Source organism: Mauremys mutica, chromosome 10 (genome assembly GCF_020497125.1).
Source record: "Mauremys mutica isolate MM-2020 ecotype Southern chromosome 10, ASM2049712v1, whole genome shotgun sequence".
NCBI lineage: Eukaryota > Metazoa > Chordata > Testudines > Geoemydidae > Mauremys > Mauremys mutica.
The window spans coordinates 20,234,190-20,259,545 of NC_059081.1; the positions used below are offsets into that span (position 1 = coordinate 20,234,190).

At 39.6% G+C, this 25,356-nt stretch overlaps 1 protein-coding gene across 1 annotated transcript in view; it reads right to left on the bottom strand.

The window, feature by feature from the left end:
- LOC123378771 (von Willebrand factor D and EGF domain-containing protein-like) overlaps nt 1-25,356 on the bottom strand; it is a 258,695-nt gene that overhangs the window by 196,551 nt on the left and 36,788 nt on the right. Inside the window, exon 2 of the mRNA XM_045032909.1 lies at nt 1,578-1,762. Within this exon, the coding sequence (XP_044888844.1) occupies nt 1,578-1,762 (185 nt within the window). The remainder of the gene's footprint in view (nt 1-1,577; nt 1,763-25,356) is intronic.

The following is a 25,356-nucleotide window of genomic DNA, read 5'->3' on the forward strand; positions in this document are numbered from 1 at the left end:
AGAGGTTCTGCTCAAATTAAATGGTGATTTAATTAAGTGGAATAGAATGTAGAGGACAAGATTTAGAAGGTGAAGATCTAAAAGAAGCGCATTCTTCCAGTGGTGACATATAACAGATATAATGCTTCATCAACAGGATGAAACAGGTATTTTCTACCATTCAGATAAGACATAAGAAACCAATGGTAAGAATTACGTTACAAGTTAAGAAACTTAACAAGTGATAAAACCCTACAAACTTGAATAAAGGAGTCGAAGTTGGGGAGGCTAAAGAAACAAAGGATGGATTGCTAAAGATACATTGCGGAAATGAGTACTACTAAATACTGAAAATTACTGAATTGTAAAGACAAGTTATATAATAGAAAAATTGCACATACCGGTGTATAGAAAACCTGGATAAACAAAATATGACTTTTTAAACAATTTCTTCCATGATGGACTAACAGAAGCAAATGTATATTTTATAATTAAATTTATATAGGATATATAATCCTAGGAACCCCATAAAAGCGACAAGTATGATTTAACATTCCATATAATGTAAAATTACGGAAATAACTTTTATTTGTCTTGACTAAGCATGCATGGTTAGCAGTTGCTCTTACTGTGAATATATAATGTTGTTTTCTAACTTCATAAATGTTTTGTATGTAGTGTGGTATATAATATTTTTAAAAACGGACTTTAAATTGAATTTTTCATCTTCAAAGTGCTTTACAATCATCAATTAATCTATTCTTCTACAGAATAGACTCTTGGTTTGATAATGCGTTGGACACCATTTTAATCTCATACAATGGTCCTCAGTACACTATTGGTATTTGATAAGGATACAATGGAGTTAATCTGGCAGAGCACCCATTGTACAGAAGGTCTGAATTTGGCCCATAAATTCTGTTTTCTAGGTTTCAAAATTGTACGTATTAACTCCACCTGAAAATGAATATCAATTTTCTTATCCTTTTCTACAGAGTAACATGTGAAACAACTAGCTTTTTTTTTTTTCGCTAGAAAGCAACTAACCCATTTATGAGACTAAGTAATACACTGTGGCAACAATACTAATTAAAAACATTTGCATCTTGTTTCTCTCTGTCATTTGTCACTTACACTCTTTTTCAACTGATATAACTCCATTGCCTTCATTTGGAGTTACTCCTGATTTACACTTGTGTAAATGAAAACAGAATCAGGCCCTTTGAATTCATTCCAGTAGTGTGGAGACCAGAATTACTTGGAATAGACTAACCTCTAAAAAGTACTTTGGAGGGAATGACGACCATACAAACTGTGAGGGCAAAATCCTCCTGTCAGTTAAATCCATGCAACCCCATTATCACCTTTTGGTTACCTGCTGTTAGAGTTTTACTAGGATTATCAAGTCTCCAGGATTGTCCCAGAGTCTCCACAAATTAAAGATTAATCTTTAATTAAAGATTGTCATGATGAAACCTCCAGGAATACGTCCAACCAAAATTGGCAACCCTAGGTTTTATAGATGTGACAGAAAGGAGAAGTTGCACCTACTGGATTTATTAAAGTACACAGATGTTTAGTTCTTAATTTTTACTAACTTCTACACATTTTGTTGGCATTTCTGCAGGCCTATTGTTGATCATGAAACGATACCACCCTTGTGGCAATGAGTGATCACAAACCAGCTCCTGAATTGCTGTTTGCTGTAATTCCAATGAATCAAAATTGGTGCTGCGGTAGGGATTGTGCAGAATCTGGTGTCCTTCTGGAAAGCATTCCGGAGCTAAAGAAAGGGTTAAAAAGAATGAGGGTTACAAAATATCCATTTCAGTTTCCCATCATTAATAACTGCTGAAGATGGGCCAAGGAGCCGGTGTTCAAATCCAGATTAGGTTCAGGCTAGGATTCAAGGCCAAATTATAGCTAGGGCTCAAATTTGAATTTGTCAACTCTAAAATCTCAAGACCTTTAGTTATAGGATGTTTGCCATCTTGGTCTGAAATCTTACAAGATTTTGACCACATTCGAAACAGAAGCAGAAAATAAAGCCCTTCTTGTTTTGCATTGAACTTGGGTTTGGTTCTTAGGATTGGCATCTGAGGTCTTGCCTACACTGCCCTGCAGTTTGGATGTGAATAGCAGTGAGCATCAAAATGATGCATTGAAACTTATTAATATATGGAGATATACCTATCTCATAGAATGGGAAGGGACCCTCAAAGGTCATTGACTCCAGCCCCCTACCTTCACTAGCAGGGCCAAGTACTGATTTGCCCTAGATCCTTACATGACCCCCCTAAAGATTGAATTCACAACCTTGGGTTTAGTAGGCTAATGTTCAAACCATTGAGCTATCCCTCCCCCTTTCCCTGTGTGGACACTGTAGACACAAACTAAAAGGTTCCCAGTTCACATTAATGTAGAGTCCTGTTTGAAGAGGGCTAAACGTGAACTAGAAACCTTTTTGTCCATGCCTGCAGTGTCCACATGGGGGAGTTACAGCACCGCACTTAAATGTGCACTGCTGTTCAAACCCCCATACTCTGAACCGCAGAGCAGTATAGACATAGCTTGAGTCTCCCCCCACCCAACATTCAAAATAGAAAGAGAGGTTGATCTGAGGTTCCAGATTTGATAATCTGATTATACAATTTTTTGATTTTGTTTGTTTTAACTCAAGTACTATGTTTATGATTATTTTTAGTTTCATATAAAGTGATATCCCCTAGCACTAAAATATGGAACATCATTCCCAAACTTTTCAATATTTATCATTCTAGATTATGAACTAGTTTTATTTAAACCAAGAAAATAAAATATGAACAGTTTGCAAAGAATTATTAAAGAATAAATAGCCTGAAAACAACAACTTGTTACATTCAGAATGAAAGCTAAGGTAGAATTTATTTGAAAGCATTTATGTTGAAAGGTACACTGTGATACTTTCTCATGTTCTTGGTTAAAGAATATCTTTTTCAAATATTTTTTTTTATTCACTTGGTTTTGGTTTCCCCTTTCCCTCAAATAACTGGGGACTCTTAAATTGTATAAGAAATAACATACACCTTCTTAAATACTAAAAGATCTAAAAACATTTAATATTGTAAAGCCTTTAAAATAATTTAGCTATCTAGCACTAATACAATTCCCTCTTACTGCTAGAAGTTCAAAACATGCAAAAATTGTATGAACATTGTTCCTTGGAAACTCAGGCATTGTCAGCATGTTGAATCAACACTGTTACAGATGGAAGGTCATTTTGTCTATCCCTCTTCCTTGTTTTATTGTTCTCCTGAATCTTAGTATCCTATGGTTTCTTGTTAAGCAATGGCTTGATGACTTCTAGTGATTTTATTTATTTCCTAGGTGTTTGTAGTCAGAAAATTAATGTGTAGTCAGAAAAAAATGCACCTTTTTACTCATCTTTCCATCTGTTTCCCTGAATCCTATCTGCTTTCTTTACAGAAAAAAATGACCATGTTAGTACTATAGAGTCAATTCAGCTGTGGAAGAATGAACTGGTCTCTAGTCTGCTTCATGCCTCTTTCTCAACAGAACTGTCAGCCAACTTCTCACAGCAGTAATCTTTAATTACTAGTGATGATGTAAAAGGCAGAGAGAACATAGCAGGATGTTCACATCCAAGCTTTTATGTGTAGGGCTGGCAGTAGTTGGCTTTATAAACAAAGGATATTTTATATGAAATCCCCACTATATCATTTCTCAAATGTCACTTTTTAGATTATAACCCTGTTTTAATATTGCTCCGGTGACACTGAAGCAGATTTCTCATTTTTATTTTGTTGACAAGATACTCAGAAGGTCAAAGTCAATCTACTTACATTAATATTTTTAAAGATTATTTTTATTCTGTCGATGGTAAAGCAATGGTACACAAGACAAATGGTGCATTACAGAACCATTATCACAGCTTTATCAATCAAAGGCCAGAGCAATATCAATGCAAAGTTTCAATTAAATTAAATTTACTGCATTTTTTTAATTTTGTAATGCCCCAACCTTTTTTCCTAGAAGGATAAGAACCATTTCACAGTGACTGCTGGAAAATACTGTACGAATAGTTATGTCTGGTCCTGCTTTCTTCAGAATTCCTTTTTGTGGATGTGCAGCTAGTCCTGGTACTGCATTGCATTAAAACTGTCCTTTGCAAAAGGGGGTTAAGTGGGAGTTAAGCGATCTTCAGTAGTGCATAGGCCTTGGGCCAGCCTTGTGCACAAAGGTGAATTTTACCCTGAGCTAATAGCCTGCTAGCAGCTCAGAGAGCTTCTGTGCCCTACATAGACCCTTTTCTGGACTGTTTACTCATGTTTGTATTATAAGATCAAGTTGTGACAGTATCTATTAAAATGCCTTTTTGTATCTGTGTCATATTAGTTTGTTGCACCTTCAAGATGAATGTCTCAATGGGAGCCCAAAACTTTACATTAACATTGCTGTAATGTAGAAGGAATTCAGCTCTGGGTATATATTGGGCCTGATTCTCAGAACAGTAGCATTTTACACCAACTTTGTATTGAATTTGCACTCATGAAAATGACTACACAAGGTGCAGGGCAGCGGAGAATCAGGCCCTTTATGCTGTATTTTGTTAAATATACCACTCTGAGAATTGATGGGGAAAACTGACGAAGAAGAGGTCTGGAGACAGTGGGACTCCCCTATGGAATGGACCATCACCAAACTCAGTGAATTTCCTGAGACTGAGAAGAGGAAAGGGCCTAATCCCACACAGAGGCTTTAATCCCCTCTGACTGCTATGTGGGATGCCCAGGGCTTTCTCCCTGGCCACTTGCCCACAGTTACACCTACAGAAATTAGTCAGATTTTCAGTCTTCACTCCCAGAAGCTTGCCTTGTACTCAACAGGCAGACCATCTCCCAGAACCACAGTAGGTTGCCTTGTTCTCAATAGGAGGCACTGAGCTCTTAATTTAGATGCCTAACTTGAAGCAGGACTCTCTTGGATATCTTTTGTATTTCTAAACTCCTGACAAAGAATTAATAATAATAAAAGAGAGAGAGAGAAATTATGCAGAAAATAGTTAATGTAGTATTGCTGTATACATACTAATCTCAGTGTAGCAGGAGTTTATGCCTTGTTTTTGTGAAGAATAGTACCTCACAACTTCCATCCCAAGAGCTCAAAGTGCTTTACTATCCTTTTTTATGCATGGGGAAACTGAAGCACAGAGAGCTTAAATGCCTTGCCCAGCATCACACAATGTATCAGAAGTAGTACTGGGAACAGAACTCAGTTTTCACAATTCCCTGTTGCCTATTATAATTACCTCCCTTTGAAATGAAAAACAAAAGATTCTACGTGTAAATGGAGTTTAAATATTATTCTTTGCACCGTATTACTGCAGAAGTCCTGTGATATCATTTTAAATGTAATTAATAATAGTCAGCTTTTCAATAATAATAAGACAGAATATTCTGTTTAAATGTAATTAATAACACAGCTCAAAATGAATTAGTAATAATATAAATCCACAAAACATGTTGTGGTCTTGTTGATGATTAACTACTCTCTTAAAACAAGGCAAATATATTAGATGTTGAAGACATGGCTAATTATTTTTCATTCTTCACGTCTTTATGTTTACAGTAGCTTAGAAAAAATCCTGTTTTGCGTATTAACGTTAAGAATATTCAACACAACTGAAATTTTCAAAGGGCAGAGAGGGAAGCCTAGGAGCACAGGAGAGGGGCATGGTAGGACAAGGCAGGAGGGAAGTTAGCAAATTCAATTCAAGAGATTATATTTGGACAAAGATAAGAATGCTCTTACTCCCCCTGTCCCCTTAAGCACATGACATTTCTGAAGGCATGACTCAAACAACCACAATCTCTTAATGTTTTATTCTCTAAGGATCAGAATATGTTTTACAGCCTCTGACTGTGGGCTAGTTATGCTTACAGACTGGAGAAGTGCTAAGGCAACCTCATCAGCTGTCAACTCCATCCCAGTTAGAATGCTTGATTCTGTTCTCACTTACACTGGTGCAAATCAGATGCACTAATATGAAGCTGGAGAAAGCCAGAGCAGAATCTAGCACAAGTCATTTACTGTGTAGTTACTGAGGTATTGACTTTCCTAGGCAAAAACAGTATATTTTAAAAGCTTATGACAGTTCATGTAAATCCTGACATGCAAATTGCAGGTCAGGGCACAGGCTAATTACCGCTTCTTTAACAGGAAAAAATCTTTATAATTAGACTATGTTATGGAAGGGTTGTTTAAAAAAACAAACCCAAAACAACAACTCTGCTATTTCCTGAAGCAGTTCACCTGGAAACTATTTGCCTCTGTGTGAAGGGGACCGCTGCTGTATTGACTTTAATCAAATGAAGACCCTTCTGTTCATTTTTAATGTGTGACAAAGTCAGATGTGTACTGTGATGAAAGTGTTCAATATAACAATTTCCTCCCTCCCCCCCCCCCCCCCGGTGAGGAACAATAAAAGTCAATGTCCATGTCCTGTACTGAACTGTTATCATTCTCCCAGGGGCAGGCTAGATTGCCTTTAAACAGAAATATTTCTTTTTGTATGATACAACTGTAAGTTTAATTTAATCTCACAGCTCTATTAGTATAATTGTATTACAGATTTATGAAAAGAAGTGGACTTTTCAGGGGAGCCAAGGGGTGGTCATCATTATGACCACAAAGATTTAAAATATATAGTCAGCTTTCTTCCTGTCCTGTTTCAGTGCATATTAAGAATTAAATGATGTACAGTAGCTAGAACTTATATTAGTCTCCCACCTCTCTATAAAAAAAAGATTCTTCTTGAACTATTATTACCATCAATACTTAAAGAGGTGTTGCTAAAAAGACATTATAATGTTTTGTTTGCTTGACTAGGTTTTAAAGCTTGCTTTTTTTTTTCTTTTTTAAAACCAACAATTTTGTGATAGCAGCTCCCTGCAAAAAGACACTGGAAATGGTTCTTTTTGACACATTCAAAGCAAACAAAACTCAATACATGTTGTGGCTGCTAAATAAAAAAAGGGTGTTTGAGTAACTCTGTCAGCATTATAAAAAAAGTCTTAGGGCAGGTCTACACTACAAATTTACAACAGTGCAGTTGCACTGCATCTGGTGATGATGTTCTCAGCCAATGGGAGAGAATTCTCCTGTCAGCTTAACAAGTCCACCTCCATGAGAGGCAGTAGCTATGTCAGTGAGAGAAGCTCTCCTGCCAGTGCTTCTGCATGGGGGGTTAAGGTCGGTATAACTACGTCACTCACGGGTGTGGATTTTTCACACCCCTGAGCAATGTAGTTACACCGAAGTAAGTACACCTCTACCTTGATGTAATGCGACCCGATACAACATGAATTCAGATATAACGCGGTAAAGCAGTGCTCTGGGGGGACGGGGCTGCGCACTCCGGTGGATCAAAGCAAGTTTGACATAACGCGGTTTCGTTATATCGAGGCAGAGGTGTATATAGTGTGGACCAAACTTTAGAGTGAAATCCTAGTCCTATTGAAGTCAGTGGGAATTTCGCCATTGATTTCAATAGAACCAAAATGTCACCCGTAGTTGCTCAATAGATGTGCTGTTAATTAGTTATGCTCAGTTGAAGCTGTCTGGATGGAAAGGCACAGACCTAATGGTGGAGAAACTGGTGCAAGGAAAGTCAGATGTGTGGACTGCTACAGGACCGCTATTTTGCTGTCCCGGGTATGGTTACATAATTGTGTTCCTGCCACAGTGCTCCTGGAACTAGACATCTCTAGAGACATGCAATGGCCAAGGGAAAGGATGGCCTGGCCACTACACGGTCTGTTCCCTTCTAGCATTGGCTGAAGTAAGAAGGGTACAATAAAAGTGCCCCAGGATGCTGTCACGTATTCCATCTTAGATTTGATTTTTTTATTTACTTCCACTGTATTTACGCTCCATTTGGCAAACATTGATTCCTTCTACCTGAGGTCACTGGCCAGATCCTCAGCGGCTATAAATCCCATTGAAGGCCTTGCTGATTTACACCAGCTGAGATCTGGCCACAGGAACCACCAAGATGAAGGATTATTTACTTCCTTGATTTTCCAAGGTTGGCTCAGCTTTCCAAGGTAGATACAGACTACAATGTTATTAACTGTATATCAGTCCATTCCTTTGCATTGCTTCTGCCTTTTCCATCTAGCTTCAATGGGGATAGCTTGAGCAGAGCTTGCATGGGGATGTCTGTACAAGCTGGGAATCAAACCTTCCAGCTCAGATGTAGACATATCTGAGAAGCCATGTAGCTTGTCTAAGGTATCCAGAGGGAGGCTGGTAAAGATGGTTTAAGGCTCCCTATTCCTCAGCTGAGCAGAGCACTGCCACCAGGTAGCTCAAGATCTGGCCCCAAATTCCAAACAACCCCGACTTCTATTGGTATAAGATTGTTATATGAAGCCCAGTATTAACAGCTAGCCCAGCTGTGCTGCATGTAGCCATTTATTTCTCTTTCAGTGACTGTGAAGAAAAGGATGCTAGAATAGAATATATCTGTGCATCCCCAAAGGGGCCTGTTACCTCCTGATTGATGCTCTGATTCCATTTGGAAAGGAGCAGGGCACTGCAATGCTGGCAGAGGAGGGTAAAGGGTACACAGCAGAGGGAATTAGAGCAAGACAGGGCAAACTTAAAAATAAAGCATTCTTCATTTTGTATTTATTTACAATGGCATGTTAGGTTTGGTGAGCTAGAACTCTCTCTGCCATTTGCCCTCCCAGTAAATATCAATGGATTACTCAGACAAAGGCTTAGGAGGCTGAGAGCTTGTTTGTTTACTCTGAATAGCAGCTGCCAGTCAAATAATATCAATAGGTGGTAGCAGATAGAAAACACTAAAAGAAATAAGGTCTGTGAGGCTGAGATTTGTATTTATTTTGGCCAGAACAGTGCTAGACACCCAATATATTTGAAAGCACATTCTAACGCTCAGAGAAATAGATGGCTAATTTGACGACAATTAATGAAAAATAAGTATTTCTGACACACATGAAAAGAGAGTAGTCCCCATTCAGCAAGGTGCTGTGATTCTCTGTGATTTGGGTGTCTTTAAAGTTACAACCCAAACACATTAATATACTTTGGGGGCCAAATCCTCCAGCACACAGCCTGAGAAATGTGGACTTCCACTGGACTCGTCCTCTGAACCCCAGGTTGTAACTGCCCCTTTCCTTAATTGCAGTGAAGGTTCCTTGACAATGGGTCCATGTAACTATCTGTCCATACTCCCTATCCTCCCTTAGCCCACCCTCTCCTCGCTGCAACATAGTAAGAACCCCCCTGGGGCTGCGCTTGCCTAGTGCTTAGCATCCTGCCTTCTCCATACTGATTCCACTGCAGGCATGGCCCTTACTAGACACAGAGGAAGGGGCGTGTTTGATTCTGGTGCCTATTGGAGAAAAAAATTCTGAGATTCTAATGTTTGGATAAAAAATACAAACTGCCCTGCTCTTGCATGGTGATGAGTTCCCTCAGATCTCATTGAAGCCATCAGGGAGTGCAAGCTCAGCACCTGGTGGGATCAGGCCCATAGGGCCAAGGCTTGCAGTCCTTCCCCCCCAATCCTTACTTTAAAAAAAAAATTCCTATGAGGCAGGTTCTAGCCATTGTTCGAGCCCCTATAATGCTGCTCCTGAAGTATAAAGAGACCACAAAATGCAACAGCCTGAATGGGAAGTCCTTCAGTGCAGGAGTTATGCAGGGCCACATGAGCTATCTCCACTCTCAACTCCTGGCATAGAGGTCATGCCAGGGCCAAGCGTAGGTGCTTTGCCAGCCAGGGCAGATACAAACACATACAAATGTACCGGAGCAAATGAGCTTTAGAAAAAAAAAAGCTGGTCAGCAGAGCATTATGTGCCCTGCCAAGTTGGCACCAGGGCAACTACCTTGCACCTCCACCCATAAACTACTCCTGCCAAGGGCAGAGACTGTGGCAGAGGAGAATGTGTCAAGGGAGGATGGGTGAGTGGTCCAAGCACTCAGTGTTATAGGGTTGTGGAGAAGCCCATTGGGAACTGTTGGCAGGGGGCGGTATATGACAGCTGTCCCTGGGGTTGATCTATCTTATGTCAGGAGTCATACTGTCCTCCACTACAGAGAGAATCTAGATGTTGCACGCATAGCTTAAACTCATGTCTTGCACCTTCTACACTGCACCAGTTAGGAATCACAGCACAGAATCTAGCCCATTGAATCTATGGCCTCAGTAAGGACTTATTTATTTGGCTCATACATTGATTATAAATCCTGTGGACAAAAGAACAGCACTACAGTAACATCAAAGGGTTTGAGCTGTAGATTCAGAACTATTTTTACTTATGTTTTAAGATGAAATTTAATCTCTTTAGGGAAAAAGTGGCGTTTTATAGTATATTGAGTCATGTCCCAGTATGTTTAATTAAAATATAGTGATTTACATAACATTTTCAAATAAGGTCAAAAATATCTAGAGCATTAGGCCATAATTCTAAATGAACTAAAAATAAATAACTTGTTAACTTTCTATTTCATAGCTGTTTTAATACTAAATACCTCCATGCCTTGCAGCAATATTTCATTGTTCAGATATGATACCAAATTGAAGATTTCAGAGTCTGTCAATGGAATCAATTTCTCATTAATGTTATTTACCTTCTGTGGAAAAAGAGTATTGGGAGACAGAGAGGAAACTAGATGAGTAGGAGGAATTCTCTCCAAACTATTAGTGGCCAAATTCACAATGGTAAGAGAAGAATGTGTTCCAGTTAATTTTTATGCTAATTTTAATACTATGTTTCAGGGAAGGGTATTATTGTGATCTATCAGGTAAAGCCAGGTGAATTTACATTAAAAAAAACCCCAAACCCTATTTGTTCATATTCTTTTGAATAAAACTCATTGACATTTTTCATAAGTATTTGCGACCCTCTTTAATTATTGTGAACGTTCTGGTCAGAGAAATTTTATTCACAAGAAATAGTGGTGAATATGAGTGTGAATATATATTTGAGAACATTTGAACCATATGCACTCTCTTGGCCTTTTAAAAAATATTGCAAATAAACTCCATAGTAAACAAGCACAAATCACAATCTGTTTGCAGATCATTCAAAAACAGAAGACTTCTCTTATTTATAAAGTTTATGCAATTCAGTCAAGAAGCAGAGCTGACACTAGCTGACCAAACATGTGGTACAACTAGCACATACTCATATTCCTAATGACCAGGCCCTAAACAAGTCATATTGTGTTCACACACAATATTGATTGGACATGTTTATATAATGAGCACCTATATAGAAATCATGACTCATGAAGATATAACTAGGGGACTAAAAAACAGATTGTATGTTACATAATTTATACTTAATGAATGATTCAACCAGCCCTGGTAGACAGAAGTTAGAGAAAAAATTGGACCAATCAAAACCACACTTTTTTCTATAGCTCTAATGCTAAAAATATATTTTGAATGTTTTGAAACTAAGGCATCTTGTTATTTTCACAACAATTTACAGCATACAACTAAGAGACTGTTATTGATGTAGGTATGATATATCAACCATTCATACAAAATATAGATTTTAGTCTGTTCACTTCTATAGACACACTGTATATTCATAGAATCATAGACCTGTAGAACTGGAAAGGACCTCGATAGGTCAGCTAGTACAGTCCCCTGCACTGAGGCAGGACTAAGTATTCTAAACCATCCCTGATAGGTGATTGGAGGTTTTTTAAGAACATGTTAGAGTAGACAATGACAGCAATTCCACAACCTCCTGTGATAATTTGTTCCAGTGCTTAAATACTCTTATAGTGAGGAAGATTTTCCTAATGTCTCACCTAAATCTCCCTTGCTGCAATTTAAGCCCATTATTTCTTGTCCTGTCCCCAGTGACTAAGGAGAACAATTTATTACCCTATAACCTTTTATGTGCTTGAAGGCTGTTGTTATGTCCCTGCTCAGTCTTCTATTCTCCAGACTAAATAAACCCATTTTTTTCAATCTTTCCTCCTGGGTCATGTTTTCTAGACCTTTAATCATTTTTGTTGCTCTCCACTGGACTTTTGCCAATTTGTCCACATCTTTCCTGAAATGTGATGCCCAGAACTGAACACAATACTCCAGCTGAGGCCTTATTAGTGCTGAGTAAAGTGGAATAATTACTTGTTGTGTCTTGCTTACAACACTCTTGCTAATACATCCCAGAATGATGTTCTCTTTTTCTTTTTTTGAAAAAGTATTTCATTGTTGATTCATATTCAGTTTGGGATCCACTGTAACCCCAGGTCCTTTTCTGCAGTACTCCTTCCCAAGTAGTCATTTCCCATTTTATATTTGTGTAATTGATTATTCCTTCCTCAGTCTAATACTTTGCATTTGTCATAACTGAATTTCATCCTGCTTAATTCAGACCATTTCTCCAGTTTGTCAAGATCATTCTGAATTCTAATGCTATCCTCCAAAGTGTTTGCAACCTCTCCCAGCTTTGTATTGTCTTCAGAATTTATAAGTGTACTCTCTATATCATTGTCAAAATAATTTCTGAAGATATTGAATAGAACCAGATCCAGGACAGCTCCCTGTGGACACCAGTCAATAAGACCTTCCAGCTCAATTGTGAACCAGTTGGTATGGTTTTCCAGCCAGTTGTGCACTCACCTTATAATAGGTTTTTCTAGGATATATTTTCCTACTTTGCCTATGAGATGTTCATATGAGACACTATCAAAAGTCTTACTAAAGTCAAGTTATACCACATCTTCTGCTCCCCCCATCCATGCTTGTTACCCTGTCAAAGAAGATTATTATTTTGGGTTGGTTTGACTTGATTTGTTCTTGACCATCCCATGCTGGCTGTTACTTATCTCCTTAGTTTCTTCAAGGTGCTTACAAATGGATTATTTCCTCCATTATTTTTCCAGGTACTGAAGTTAAGCTGACTGGTCTATAATTCCCTGGGTTGTCCTTATTCCCTTTTATTTTGGGATAAAGTACGGTCCATATCACCTCCCTGTGAGGTATCCAAGACAAATATAGCTTTTCCCTCACTGGACCTGGCCCACGATGCTGCAAGTTGGTCAAATGGAATCTCTGATATTTTTTCCACTCCACACTGATTACCACAGCTCCTTGCCACCAGGCAGGATGTAAGAACATGACTCCTTATTGTGGGTTAATCAGTTTGTCTTCACAAATGAGGTAGCCTGGAACATTGTGAGAAGGTTGTAACTGGAACACTTCAACAGCCCAAATGTATCACTTGAATGATGCATCAAAGTTCTGTTTGCCTGGGAACAAGGTCACTTATCATCCTGGATCTTCCCTGAAGTAATGAAACATGCTGTTGCCAAACCATAGGCCAGCTGTGTTCCACTTTTACTTCCAGACAAAGCAATTACTTATTTGTGCTTTGGTCTGTTATCTACAGTTTGATTTCTGTTCTTAACTTGTAGATTAGAAAGAATTGGTTGATTATATGAAACATCTTTTGTAGTCAGAATTCCCCAAGAGAACTTTAAAAAGTAGTATGCTAAATATTGATAGTGCAGGAGTTCTGCAGACAAATGTAAAAGCCTATCTCTCACACATAGCCTTGGATGTGCTTTACTGAGAGACAGACGCAATGTCTGACAGGAATACTGCAGTTATCACCTGCTGTATTTGAAAAGTGCTATGGGATATTATTAAGAAGGGAAAATGTAAAGTTATGTCTGAAGAAATTTTAACAATGATGTATAAATTCCAAGGCCAGAAGGGACCAGTTTGATAATCTGATTTGACCTTCTGTATAACACAAGTCTTGGAACATCACTAAAATGATTTTTAGAGCATATCTTTAGGAAAAACATCCAATCTGGCTTTAAAAGTTGTAAGTGACGGAGAATCCACCACAACCCATGCATGGTAAATGGTTCCAGCAGTTAATTGCTCCCACTATTGAAAATTTACATCTTATTTTCCCACTCTGAATTTGTCTGGTTTCATCTTTCAGCGATTGTATCATTTTATACCTTTCTCCACTAAATTGAAGAGCCATTATCAAATATGTGTTCCCCTTGTAAATCAAGTGACCCCTTAACCTTCTCTTTATTAAGCTAAATAGGTTGAGCTCCTTGAGTGTATGCCTATGAGCCATGTTTTCTAATCCTTAATCATTCTTGTGTCTCTTCTCTGAAGCGCCTCCAATTTATCAAGATCCTTCTTGAATTGTGGACAGAACTCAACACAGTATTCCAGCAATTGTTGTACCCGTGCCAAATACAGAGGTAAAATAATCTCCCTGCTCCGACTCAAGATTTGCCTGTTTATTCATCCATCAATGGCATTATCCCCTTTATTCACAGTGTTGCCATGAGAGCTTAGGTTTGGTTGATTATCCCCTCCCCCAATCTTTTTCAGAGTCAGTTTCCCAGCACAGAATCCCCCTCCTTTAAGTATGCACTACATTCTTTGTTCCTTTACATTTAGTTGTATTAAAATGCATACTGGTTTTGCGCCCAGTTTATCAAGCGATCCAGTTCACTTTGTATGGGTCACCAGTCTTCTTCACTATTTACCACTCCCCCACTTTGTGTGTCATCTGCAAACTTTTTCTTGCATGTCATTGATAAAAATGTTAAATAGCATAAGGGCCAAGAACCAATCCATGAGGGACCTCACTAGAGATACACCTGTTCAAAGATGAGTCGCCATTTATGATTACATTTTGAGACCTGTCAGTTAGCCATCTTTTAATCCATTTAAAGTATGCCATGTTAATTTTATATCATTCTAATTTTGTAATCAAATTGTTGTACAGTGCCAGATCAAACACCTTATAGAACTCTAAGTGTATTACATAAACACTATTACCTTTATCAACCAAACATTCAATCTCATTAAAAAAAAGTAATTAGTTTGACAGGATCTATTTTCCATACATCCATATTGATTGGCATTGATTATATTACCCTCCTTTAATTCATTATTATTCAAGTTTCTAACGAGTCATTCTATTATCTTGCTTGGGATTGATGTTAGAGTGACACACCTATAACTACCCAGATCATCCCATTTTTCTGTTTTAACTCTTGGCACATCATTAGTTTTCTTTCAGTCTTCTGGAACTTCCCCAGTGTCCTAAGACTTACTGAAAATCAACATGAATGGTCCAGCAAGCCTCTCAGCCAGCTGTTTTATAGCTCTTGGATTTATCTTGAAGTTATCCAGACCTGCTGATTTTAAAATGTCTAACTTTGGTAGCTGCTGTTTAAAGACTTCTGCCTTTTCTGCATTAAACTGATAATGCCACCATTTCCATTTTATAATGGACCAATACCATTGCTAGGATTCTTTTTGTTCCTGGTATACTTAAACTCCTTCTTATTGTCTCTAACTCTTCTGGCCATAGGTTTCTCCTTCTGTCCCTTTGCTTCTCTTATCAATTTTATACAATTCCTATCTTCTGAGTTATATTCCTTTCTATCAACTTCTCCCATGAGATCTATAGTATTTAGCTATGGAATAGTGTCCCAAGGGAAGTGGTGGAAGCCTCTTTGGTTGGCATACTTTAAGCTAGACCAGACTAAACAACTGAAAAATTACTGTCAAGAAACATTCTGCATTCATAGCAAGATGGGCTGGATGAGCTAATAGGCCTTTTCTGCTGTCTATGTATCTTCTGTGATTCTATGCTTGCCAATGACCTCTTTTTCACCACATCAAAACAACTGTTAAAGATTATTTGAAATTTTGATAATGGCAGATACTTTCATTACTAGATTGCCATTTCAAATCCAGCTTAGGCTAGCTGTTATTGTCTTGGCTTTTTGATGGCTTATGCAAAATCTTTCCTGTTTCAGGGTGTCCATATCCCAAAAATCAGTATCACCCCTTGTTGACAGTCTCAGAGAGGCCTACGTTTGACTGGCCTCTGAGATTGAACTACCTCCACTCTACCAGAGGCTGTTCTCCTAGGACAGTGTTTATGTATGTTGGAGGGACAATGGGCTCAATCTCACTTCTATAAAAGTTAGTATAAAGACTCCCATTGACTTCAATGAGAGTTGAAGCATACCCAACCTGGCAAAGCTTGCACTGCAGCTGCACATCTGTTTTGTGGATGAATAAAGTACTTCAGTCTCTAGGATTGTCTATCTGGCACCTTTTGTCAATCCTAAAGTAACACACAAATAAAACAAAGGACACAAATACAGAAAATGTGCTGGCATTGCAACACAAAGTGTGAAATTTAACGGAACTGGGGAACCTGATCTTTTGCTGCATTTAAAATATAATCTTATGTATCTTCTCTTCCAGTTTAGAGAAAGCAAGAGAGCCAAAATGTGTCGATTACTGTATTAATTTTTACCAAGTGTCATTTTCACTTATTCTGGCCTGGCTATGGAACGAAAAATGTTAAGCATTTGAGTATAGAAATAATTTACTATTACTTTGTCAGGAGAGAATTAAAAACCTCATAAATTTTCATAAGTTAGCTTTAAGTTAATGATGATGCCTTTAAGGACTTTTGAGAAATCAATAGAAAGAAAATTATAATTATAGTTATTGATTGGACTCCTTTGTTCTCATCTCTCAGAATGAAAGAGTGAGACAAAAATGAAAAGGTTCTTTCTTACCTCCTAATCTCAGCCAAACATACACCTTGCAAATGGTGCTTTCCCAGACAGCAGTAGCAAAAATGAATTTGCATGCTTCGATTTTAGAACCCATTGCGACTGTATTCAGATGGAAATTTGATGTCCATGGTTTGTCCCTTTGAGGATCTGACTTGTTTTCCTGTCTAAGCTCGGATGCAGGCTAGATTCAAGAGTCAACATTTTTCCAGATTGCTCTTATGGAAGAAGCTGAACTTTGGCAACATTTCCCCAGTTGTTCTGACTAATTCATACAATCTTCCTTGAACATATAATGCTCTCTGGAGGATGATCTATGCTAATACTATGGGTTACTTATTGTCAACTGACTAGATTTACAAAAAAGAATGACATTGAGATATAACGATTCCAATTGGAGTCTGAGTAGCACTGCCATTGCCCAGGTTTTATGAACCAAATTTTCTAAAAGTATTCTATATTTGTCTATGTAGATAGCGCACACCAATAGACTTTACATACACAAACAGGTGTATTTGTGAATGTTGGAATCTATGAACTGTGCATGCAGACATCTTATAAAAGGTATGCAAATGTAAGGACAGAAATTAACCCATTAAAAGCAGGTGTTTGAATACACATACATGGAGGCTGAGTCTAGATCCCTTTGAAAATTGTCCTTAAATATAAATGTCCTGCATTTGGTTCTGGATCGGGATTGCTAGAGATGTTAGCTCTGGTCATAGCCATTTACTAACATAGGCCTGTGAGGGTCATCATAATATACTGTTTCATTCCATTTCCCCCTCCGCCCCCCGGTCTTAGTATGTGTAGACACAAAATGCTCTCCATTCTAGGCTCTTCACCTTTATGTACCATACACTCCTTGAAGTACAAAAAAATGGGCAAAGTTTTCTGCTTTCCTTAGCCTAGCATAAAGGCTTCTATACCCTTCTCTGAAGCACCTGTCACTAATTAGCTATAACGGTGAGCAAATATTAGCCACATCTTGAGTTCTATATGTGGTTTAGGTTAGCATATAGGGTGACCATATAATAATACTTTTTTTACTGGGGCCAGTTTTCCTCTCCTCCCCTCTTCTCCCTGATATTATTAGTTGCTTTTCACGGTAGCCAAAGCAATACTATTTTGGACAGCCACAAGTTCCTTGTACATTCAGGGAATGCTTTTCTGTCACCATTTTGAAATTAAAAAAAAAGTTTGGTTCACTGTGTCTTTGGTCTGAAGGTTATTTACAGTGCCCCAGCAGTGTGCTGTAGAAAGACATGGTCCATTGCACAACTAATTTACAATCCAGTAAGGATTTTATAATCTAGTAACCTAGTTGTAAATGACTCTATCTAAAAAGAAACTTGTATAGATTCTATCCCAAGTATGTTTCTCCTTTTGCTTAAGTATATAATGGCTACTGTAGTAGATGCAGAACCTCTAGCTGTCTGTTACATTACATGAAGTTAGCTTTAAAAATATTAAAATAAAGGGTTATAGACTGGAAGTACTCAACAGGCCTGCCTGGCCAGTAGGATGAAATAAAGCTGTACTCCCAAGTATGGAATTAAAACATTCATTGTAGTAGCTTTCTTGAAATCCTGTTCGTTACCAATCCTTTGTGTCAATTTTTCAACACTTGCAAGATGCAGTTTCTGTACATATGGTCATAATTCACTTTAAATATTCAAATACATGAGTCTCTTTATTACTCTCTGTATGATTAGTATAGTAACAAAATGGCCACCGATTTAATTAGCAGTTTCAATATGCCTGGGTGATGTTTCTTTGGGGATCTTATACTTCTGGTTAAGTAGCTCACTCTGTCTAAGGGCTTGACTATATTGGCAATTAACAGCGCTGCAACTGTCTCACTCAGTGGTGTGAAAAAACACCCCACTGAGCACAGCAAGTTGCAGCGCTGTAACGCGCCAATGTAAACAGTGCACCAGTTTTTTTTTGAGTGCTGGGAGAGCTCTCTTCCAGGGCTGCACCGCGACCACACAAGCCACATTAAAGCGCTGCCGCAGAAGCACTTTAGCATTGCCAGTGCAGACTAGCCCTAACTCTTGAATGAGATCTGCTAGCTCTTATAGATATTCACACCTGAAACTGCAGACACTCAGCAAATCAAAACCTTTGTTTGCTGGATAAGTACTGTAGCAGGGTCGGGCCAGCTGGCTACAGGAGAGTGATAGAAGACAGATATATTAGCCTCAGATTAAGCAGGTCCCTTTTCCTTCGGTAAGGTAACAGGGGCGGTTCCAGAACAATCAGATATGTGCTGGAACCAATTAAGGCAGGCAGGCTAATTAGGACACCTGGAGTCAATTAAAAGGCTGCTAGAATCCACTAAGACAGGCAGGTTAATCAGGGCACCTGGTTTAAAAAGGACCTCACTGCAGGGCCGCCCAGAGGATTCCGGGGGCCCGGGGTCTTCGGCGGCAGGGGGCCCTTCCGTTCCGGGACCCGCCACCGAAGTGCAGGAAGACCCGCGGCGGGGTCCCCCGCCACCGAATTATCGCCAAAGCGGGACCCGCCGCCGAAGTGCAGCCCGGTCTTTGGCGGTAATTCGGCGGCGGGGGTTCCCACCGCGGGTCTTCGGGGCACTTCGGCGGCAGGTCCCGGAACGGAAGGGCCCCCTGCCGCCGAATTACTGCCGAAGACCGAGCTGAACTTCGGCGGCGGGTCCCGCTCCGTCTTCGGCGGTAATTCGCCAGTGGGGGGTCCTTCCGCCCCGGAGCGGAAGGACCCCCCTGCCGGCAAAGACCAGGAGCAGAAGAAGCTCCTGCACCCGGCCCCGCAAGAGTTTTCCGGGCCCCCGGAGCGAGTGAGGGACCCCGCTCCAGGGGCCCCGAAAAACTGTCGTGGGGGCCCCTGTGGGGCTCGGGGCCTGGGGCAAATTGCCCCTCTTGCCCCCCCCCTCTGGGCGGCCCTGCCTCACTGCCGAAGATTGCTGGATGCAGTCAGATCCCTAAATACTAACATTTGTGTCCACTGTTGTATCTTTAAACTGGAGGCCATTTTTTAAAAGATCCCTTAGGTCACTTAATTTATTTCTCTGGGGAAAGCTGGGAGCAAGAGGCGCACAAGAAGCTGAGAGTAGACGTACTGCTGGAGGACTGAGAAGTACAAGCGTTATCAGACAACAGGAGGAAGGCCCGGTGGTGAGGACAAAGAATGTGTTAGGAGGAGGCCATGGGTAAGTAGCCCAGGGAGTTGTAGCTGTCACAGGAAACATACTAAGGTAGCTGAAATCCACAGGGCCCTGGTCTGGAACCTGGAGTAGAGGGTGGGCCCGGGTTCCCCCCATCCTCCCAACTCCCTATTTGATATAAGAGGAGTTGATCTGGACTGTGGGTCTCACCAGAGGGGAAGGTCTCTGGCCTGTTACCCGACCCACTAAGTGGGCCAGCAGAGACTGCAGGGATTGTTCTCTTTTTCCCCATGCTGGCCAGTGATGAGGTTAGTCGAGTGAACAGCAGGTTTGTGCCACTAACAAAAGGAGTCAAACTGAGGACTCCTGTGAACCTCTGAGGTGACCAAATCTGCCAGAAAGCACAGAACCCACCAAGTCAGAGGAGGAACTTTGTCACAGCACTTTAACTTGTTTTAGGTAATGGAATTTTGTCCTATTCATTGTCTAAAAGATGCTATTTTTTTCTCTTGCTTTAGAATAATCTGTAGTTTAATTACTGTAAAAATGTTTAGTAATATACCAGAAGGACCAACAACATTTATGAAGATAACAAGTTTCCAAGGATCTACAATGACTTTAGCTGTAAGCCTGTCTTTTTTTAAAAAATATCAAAGGGAATCGAGTTCAACTGGTTTCAGTTGAGGTCCTCATTAGATTTAAAGATGCTAACCTGTAGTAATCTTTTAGGATTAGTAACCATAATAAGAAAAATACTTGCATGATTACATGCATGCAGCAGGACACCATTATACATGTACAGCACACAGCAATAAGGTAGCACAGTTATAGTGAGAGATTAACGTTAGCCCATCTGCTGCATATTAAAGGCAGATGTATGTTGATCAGTACCAACTGTGCAGAATGTAACAGGCCAAATTCTTCTTATTTACACTGATGTAACTGAGAGCAAAATCTAGCCTTATGTGTTTCATAAAATTAAGTTATAATAAAAATGGCTTCAAAATGTAATGGGTTGAATTTGGTCCCCTGTACATTTGGACAAACAATTTGAAACCCATTTAGCTTTTCCCCCTCATTCATGAGTCATCTGTGAACAGATTTGGATTTTTACAACCTTGCTCATTATTTAAAATTGTTTGTCAAATAAGCTGAAATTTGTTTGCATTTATTATTGGTTATTCATGAACTATTGACTTTTTGACCCAGCTTTTGAATACTTGCTATTTCTTACCTTGTGAGGTTGGTCACCTAGATTACATGATATTGTTTCTACTCCCTGATTAGGTGATTGTAGTTTTCATAAACAGAAGGATAATCAAAAAGATTTCAAGATGGCCATGTAAGTGTTTCTAATACAAATCTTATATGAAAACACATATTTGCATAAATATTTTAAAGACTTTTGCCTTTCACAAATATTCTTTCAAACAAAATAAAACTCATACAAATGTTTACAGAAAATAAATTTTAAAAGGTTGCAAATCCACTGAAGAGAATTCATTGTTTTTATATGAATTAATGTTTGTACATATCATTTTGCTGAATACAGTCAGAGAAATAAATTAAGTGACCTAAGGGATCTTTTAAAAAATGGCCTCCAGTTTAAAGATACAACAGTGGACACAAATGTTAGTATTTAGGGATCTGACTGCATCCAGCAATCTGGAAGATCTGAATTCTAACGTGTGCTGAACATTTATGCTGTCTGTAAAAACACAACTAAGAAAACTGGACACTGAATTGAGACCCTTTAAATATTTAGCCCTATAGGGCTTGCCCACCTCTAATATGTATAAATTTGTGATACACAGAAATTAAATGACTTGCCCTGGGCCATCAAATAAGTCAGTTGTAGAGCTGGGATTAGAACTCAAGAGTTTCTAGCTCTCTGCCTTTTACTGTCTGCACTGGATGGCTCCTCAGAGGTTACTTAAAGTGACTTTATCTTGCGGTGGTATCCACGGCAGAACCAATTCATTGCAAAAGATATTTCAGTCCCCTGTGCTGTAACTACAGCATCAAAACAAATTATTTAAGCAGCCTTAGTGGAATTCCAAACTTGTGTAACTAGAGGGATACCCCTTCTTTTAAATGTACTGTATGTATAAAGCAGCTGTATGTTTTAATATGTAAGGCCATGTAATTATCTGTCTAGACAGGAAATTATTTCCCCTTATATTTTCAAAGCATAACATAATGATTTTACTGCCATTAAAGCCAATGAAGTGGCTCAGTTTAAATTCCACACACCATTTTGTAAATTGAGGAGTTAACACATTACTAGCCATCAAATTATCAACCGGTAACAGTGTGTAATGATCAGGGACAGAATGATACAGATGTGAAAAAGGCTAATGTAATCCTTGGATGCATCTGGTGAGGTATTTCCAGTAGAGATAGGGAAGTGTTATTACTGTTATACAAGGCACTGATGCAACCTCATCTGGAATACTGTGTGCACTTCTGGTCTCCCATGTTTAAGAAAGATGAATTCAAACTGGAATAGGAGCAGGGAAAGAGCTATTAGGATGATCAGAGGAATGGAGATCCTACCTTACAAGAGGAGACTTAAGGAGGTTGGCTTTTTAGCCTCACAGAATGAAGACTGAGGGGAGACATGATTGCTATCTATAAATACATCAAAGGGATAAACACTAGGGAGTGAGAGGAGTTATTTTAGTTAAGGGCTAACATACACTGGCCATCAACAAGTTAAGGCTTGAAATTAGACAAAGGTTTCTAACCACCAGAGGAGTAACGTTTGGGAACAGCCTTCCAAGGGGAGTAGTAGGGTCAAAAAACTTAACTTGGTTTAAGACAGAGCTTGATAAATTTATGGAGGGGATTGTATGATGAAATTTCATTCAATGGCATATCACCCATCCACAACTGCTATTGGCAAATATCTGGAGATGGAACACTAGATTGAGAGGGCTCTGAGTTACTTCAGAGAATTCTTTCCCGGGTGTCCGGTTGGTGTGTCTTGCCCATGTACTCAGGGTCTAACTGTTTACCATATTTATGTTGGGAAGGAACTTTTCCCCAGGTCTGATTGGCAGAGACCCTGGCCATTTTTTTGCCTTCCTCTGCAGCATGGAACACGGGTGACTTGCTGGTTTGAACTAGAGTAAATGATCGATTCTCTGTAACTTGAAGTCTTTAAATCAAGAATTGAGGATTTTAGTAACTCAGCCAGAGGTTATAGACCTATTACAGAAGTGGGTAGGTGAAAATGTGAGCTCTTAGAAACGTTGCTTTTACTATCAAAGACACTGATGCCTACTATAGCTTCCTTTGTTACTGAAGGACATAGTGAATCCTAATGTATTCTTAATTACTAGCAAGACATAGTTATCTTTCATCCCCATGCTCTGACCACCTAATCCAAACAACAATACATTTTAAAAATTTGCCCTGTTCACAAAACTCATTAAAACAGAGTTGCATTTTGCATAGCAAAAACAGTTCACAAAAACCAACCATGTTAGATAGCTGGGGAGACAACAGCCAGAACTAAATTCTTTATAATACCAAGATAATTCAATAAAAATGTACCTGCACATTATAATCCAAATTTACAAACAGTGCCATTATTGTCAGAGTTACACAGAATTTAACTAAGTAGAATTATGGTTCACCCACAAAACATTTTACAATTTTCTTCCATCCTTCGTATAATGAAAAAATAAAGCCAGGTTTACAATCTCAGTTCATAGTTCTGGAAATGGGCTAATAAAAGTAATTTTCATCTTCATGAATACAGGCTAGAAAATGCTGTAACACTCAAGGAATTTTTTCAACACACCACTGAACAGTGCACAGACCCACAGGGATTCCTCCTACCAATAATACAAGAAGAATTCTGCATGCACTCCTCTTGATGGTCAAAATGACAGACTGGACTTCTACATAGAGTGCTTCTGCAGATGTGTATAGGCTGAAATTGTGAAACAAACAGCATCACTTGCCCCATAACCTCAGCCATACAGAATGCAATGCTATCCACAGCCTCAGAAACAACTCTGACATTATAATTAAAGGAGGTGTTGTAGTCATAATGAACAGGTCAGATTATTAACAGGAGGCTGCCTGGCAACTTTCCAACACCGCATTCTACAAGCCACTATCCTCAGATCCCACTGAGGAGTACCAAAAGAAATTACAACATCTGCTCAAGAAACTCCCTGCTATAGCACAGGAACAAATCTACACAGACATTCCCCCAGATCCCCAACCAGAGGTATTCTATCTGCTACCCAAGATCCATAAATCTGGAAACCCTGGACATCCCATCATCTCAGGCATTGGCACTCTTACAGCAGGATTATCTGGCTATTTGGACTCTCTCCTCAGACCCTACACTGCCAGCACTCCCAGCTATCTTCGAGACACCACCGACTTCCTGAGGAAACTACAATGCATTGGTGATCTTCCTGAAACCACCATCCTGGCCACCATGGATGTAGAAGCTCTTTACACCAATATTCCACATGAGGAACTACAAGCTGTCAGGAACAGTATCCCTGATAAAGCCACACTTGGTGGCTGAGCTTTGTGACTTTGTCCTCACCCACAACTGTTTCAGATTTGGGGACAACTTATACCTTCAAGTCAGCGGCACTGCTATGGGTACCCGCATGGCCCCACAGTATGCCAACATTTTTATGGATGACTTAAAACAATGCTTCCTCAGCTCTCATCACCTAGCCCCCCTCCTCTACTTGAACTACATTGATGACATCTTCATCATGTGGACCCACGGGAAGCAGGGCCTTGAAGAATTCCACCTGGATTTCAACCATTTCCACCCCACCATCAACCTCAGCCTGGACCAGTCCGCACAAGAGATCCATTTCCTGGACACTACAGTGCAAATAAGTGATGGTCCCATAAACACCACCCTATACTGGAAACCTACTGACTGTTATACTTACCTGCCTCCAGCTTCCATCCAGGACACATCACACGATCCATTGTCTATAGGCAAGCCCTAAGGTACAACCAAATTTGCTCCAATCTCTGAGACAGAGACAAACACCTACAAGATCTTTATCAAGCATTCTTAAAACTACAATACCCACTTGGGGCAGTAAGGAAACAGACTGACAGAGCGAGATGGGTACCTACTACAGGACAGGCCCAACAAGGAAAATAACAGAACACCACTGGCCATCACATACAGCCCCCAGCTAAAACCTCTCCTGCACATCATCAGCGATCTACAACCCATCCTGGAAAATGATCCCTCACTCTCACAGACCTTGGGAGGCAGGCCAGTCCTCGCTTACAGACAGCCCCCCAACCTGAAGCAAATACTCACCAGCAACTACACACCACGCCACAGAAACACTAACCCAGAAACCAATCCCTGTAACAAACCTCGTTGCCTACTCTGTCCCCATATTTACTCTAGCAACACCATCAGAGGACCCAACCACCTCAGCCACACCATCAAGGGCTCATTCACCTGCACATCTACTAATGTGATACATGTCATCATGTGCCAGCAATGCCCCTCTGCCATGTACATTGGCCAAACTGGACAGTCTCTACGCAAAAGAATAAATGGACACAAATCGGACATCAGAAATGCT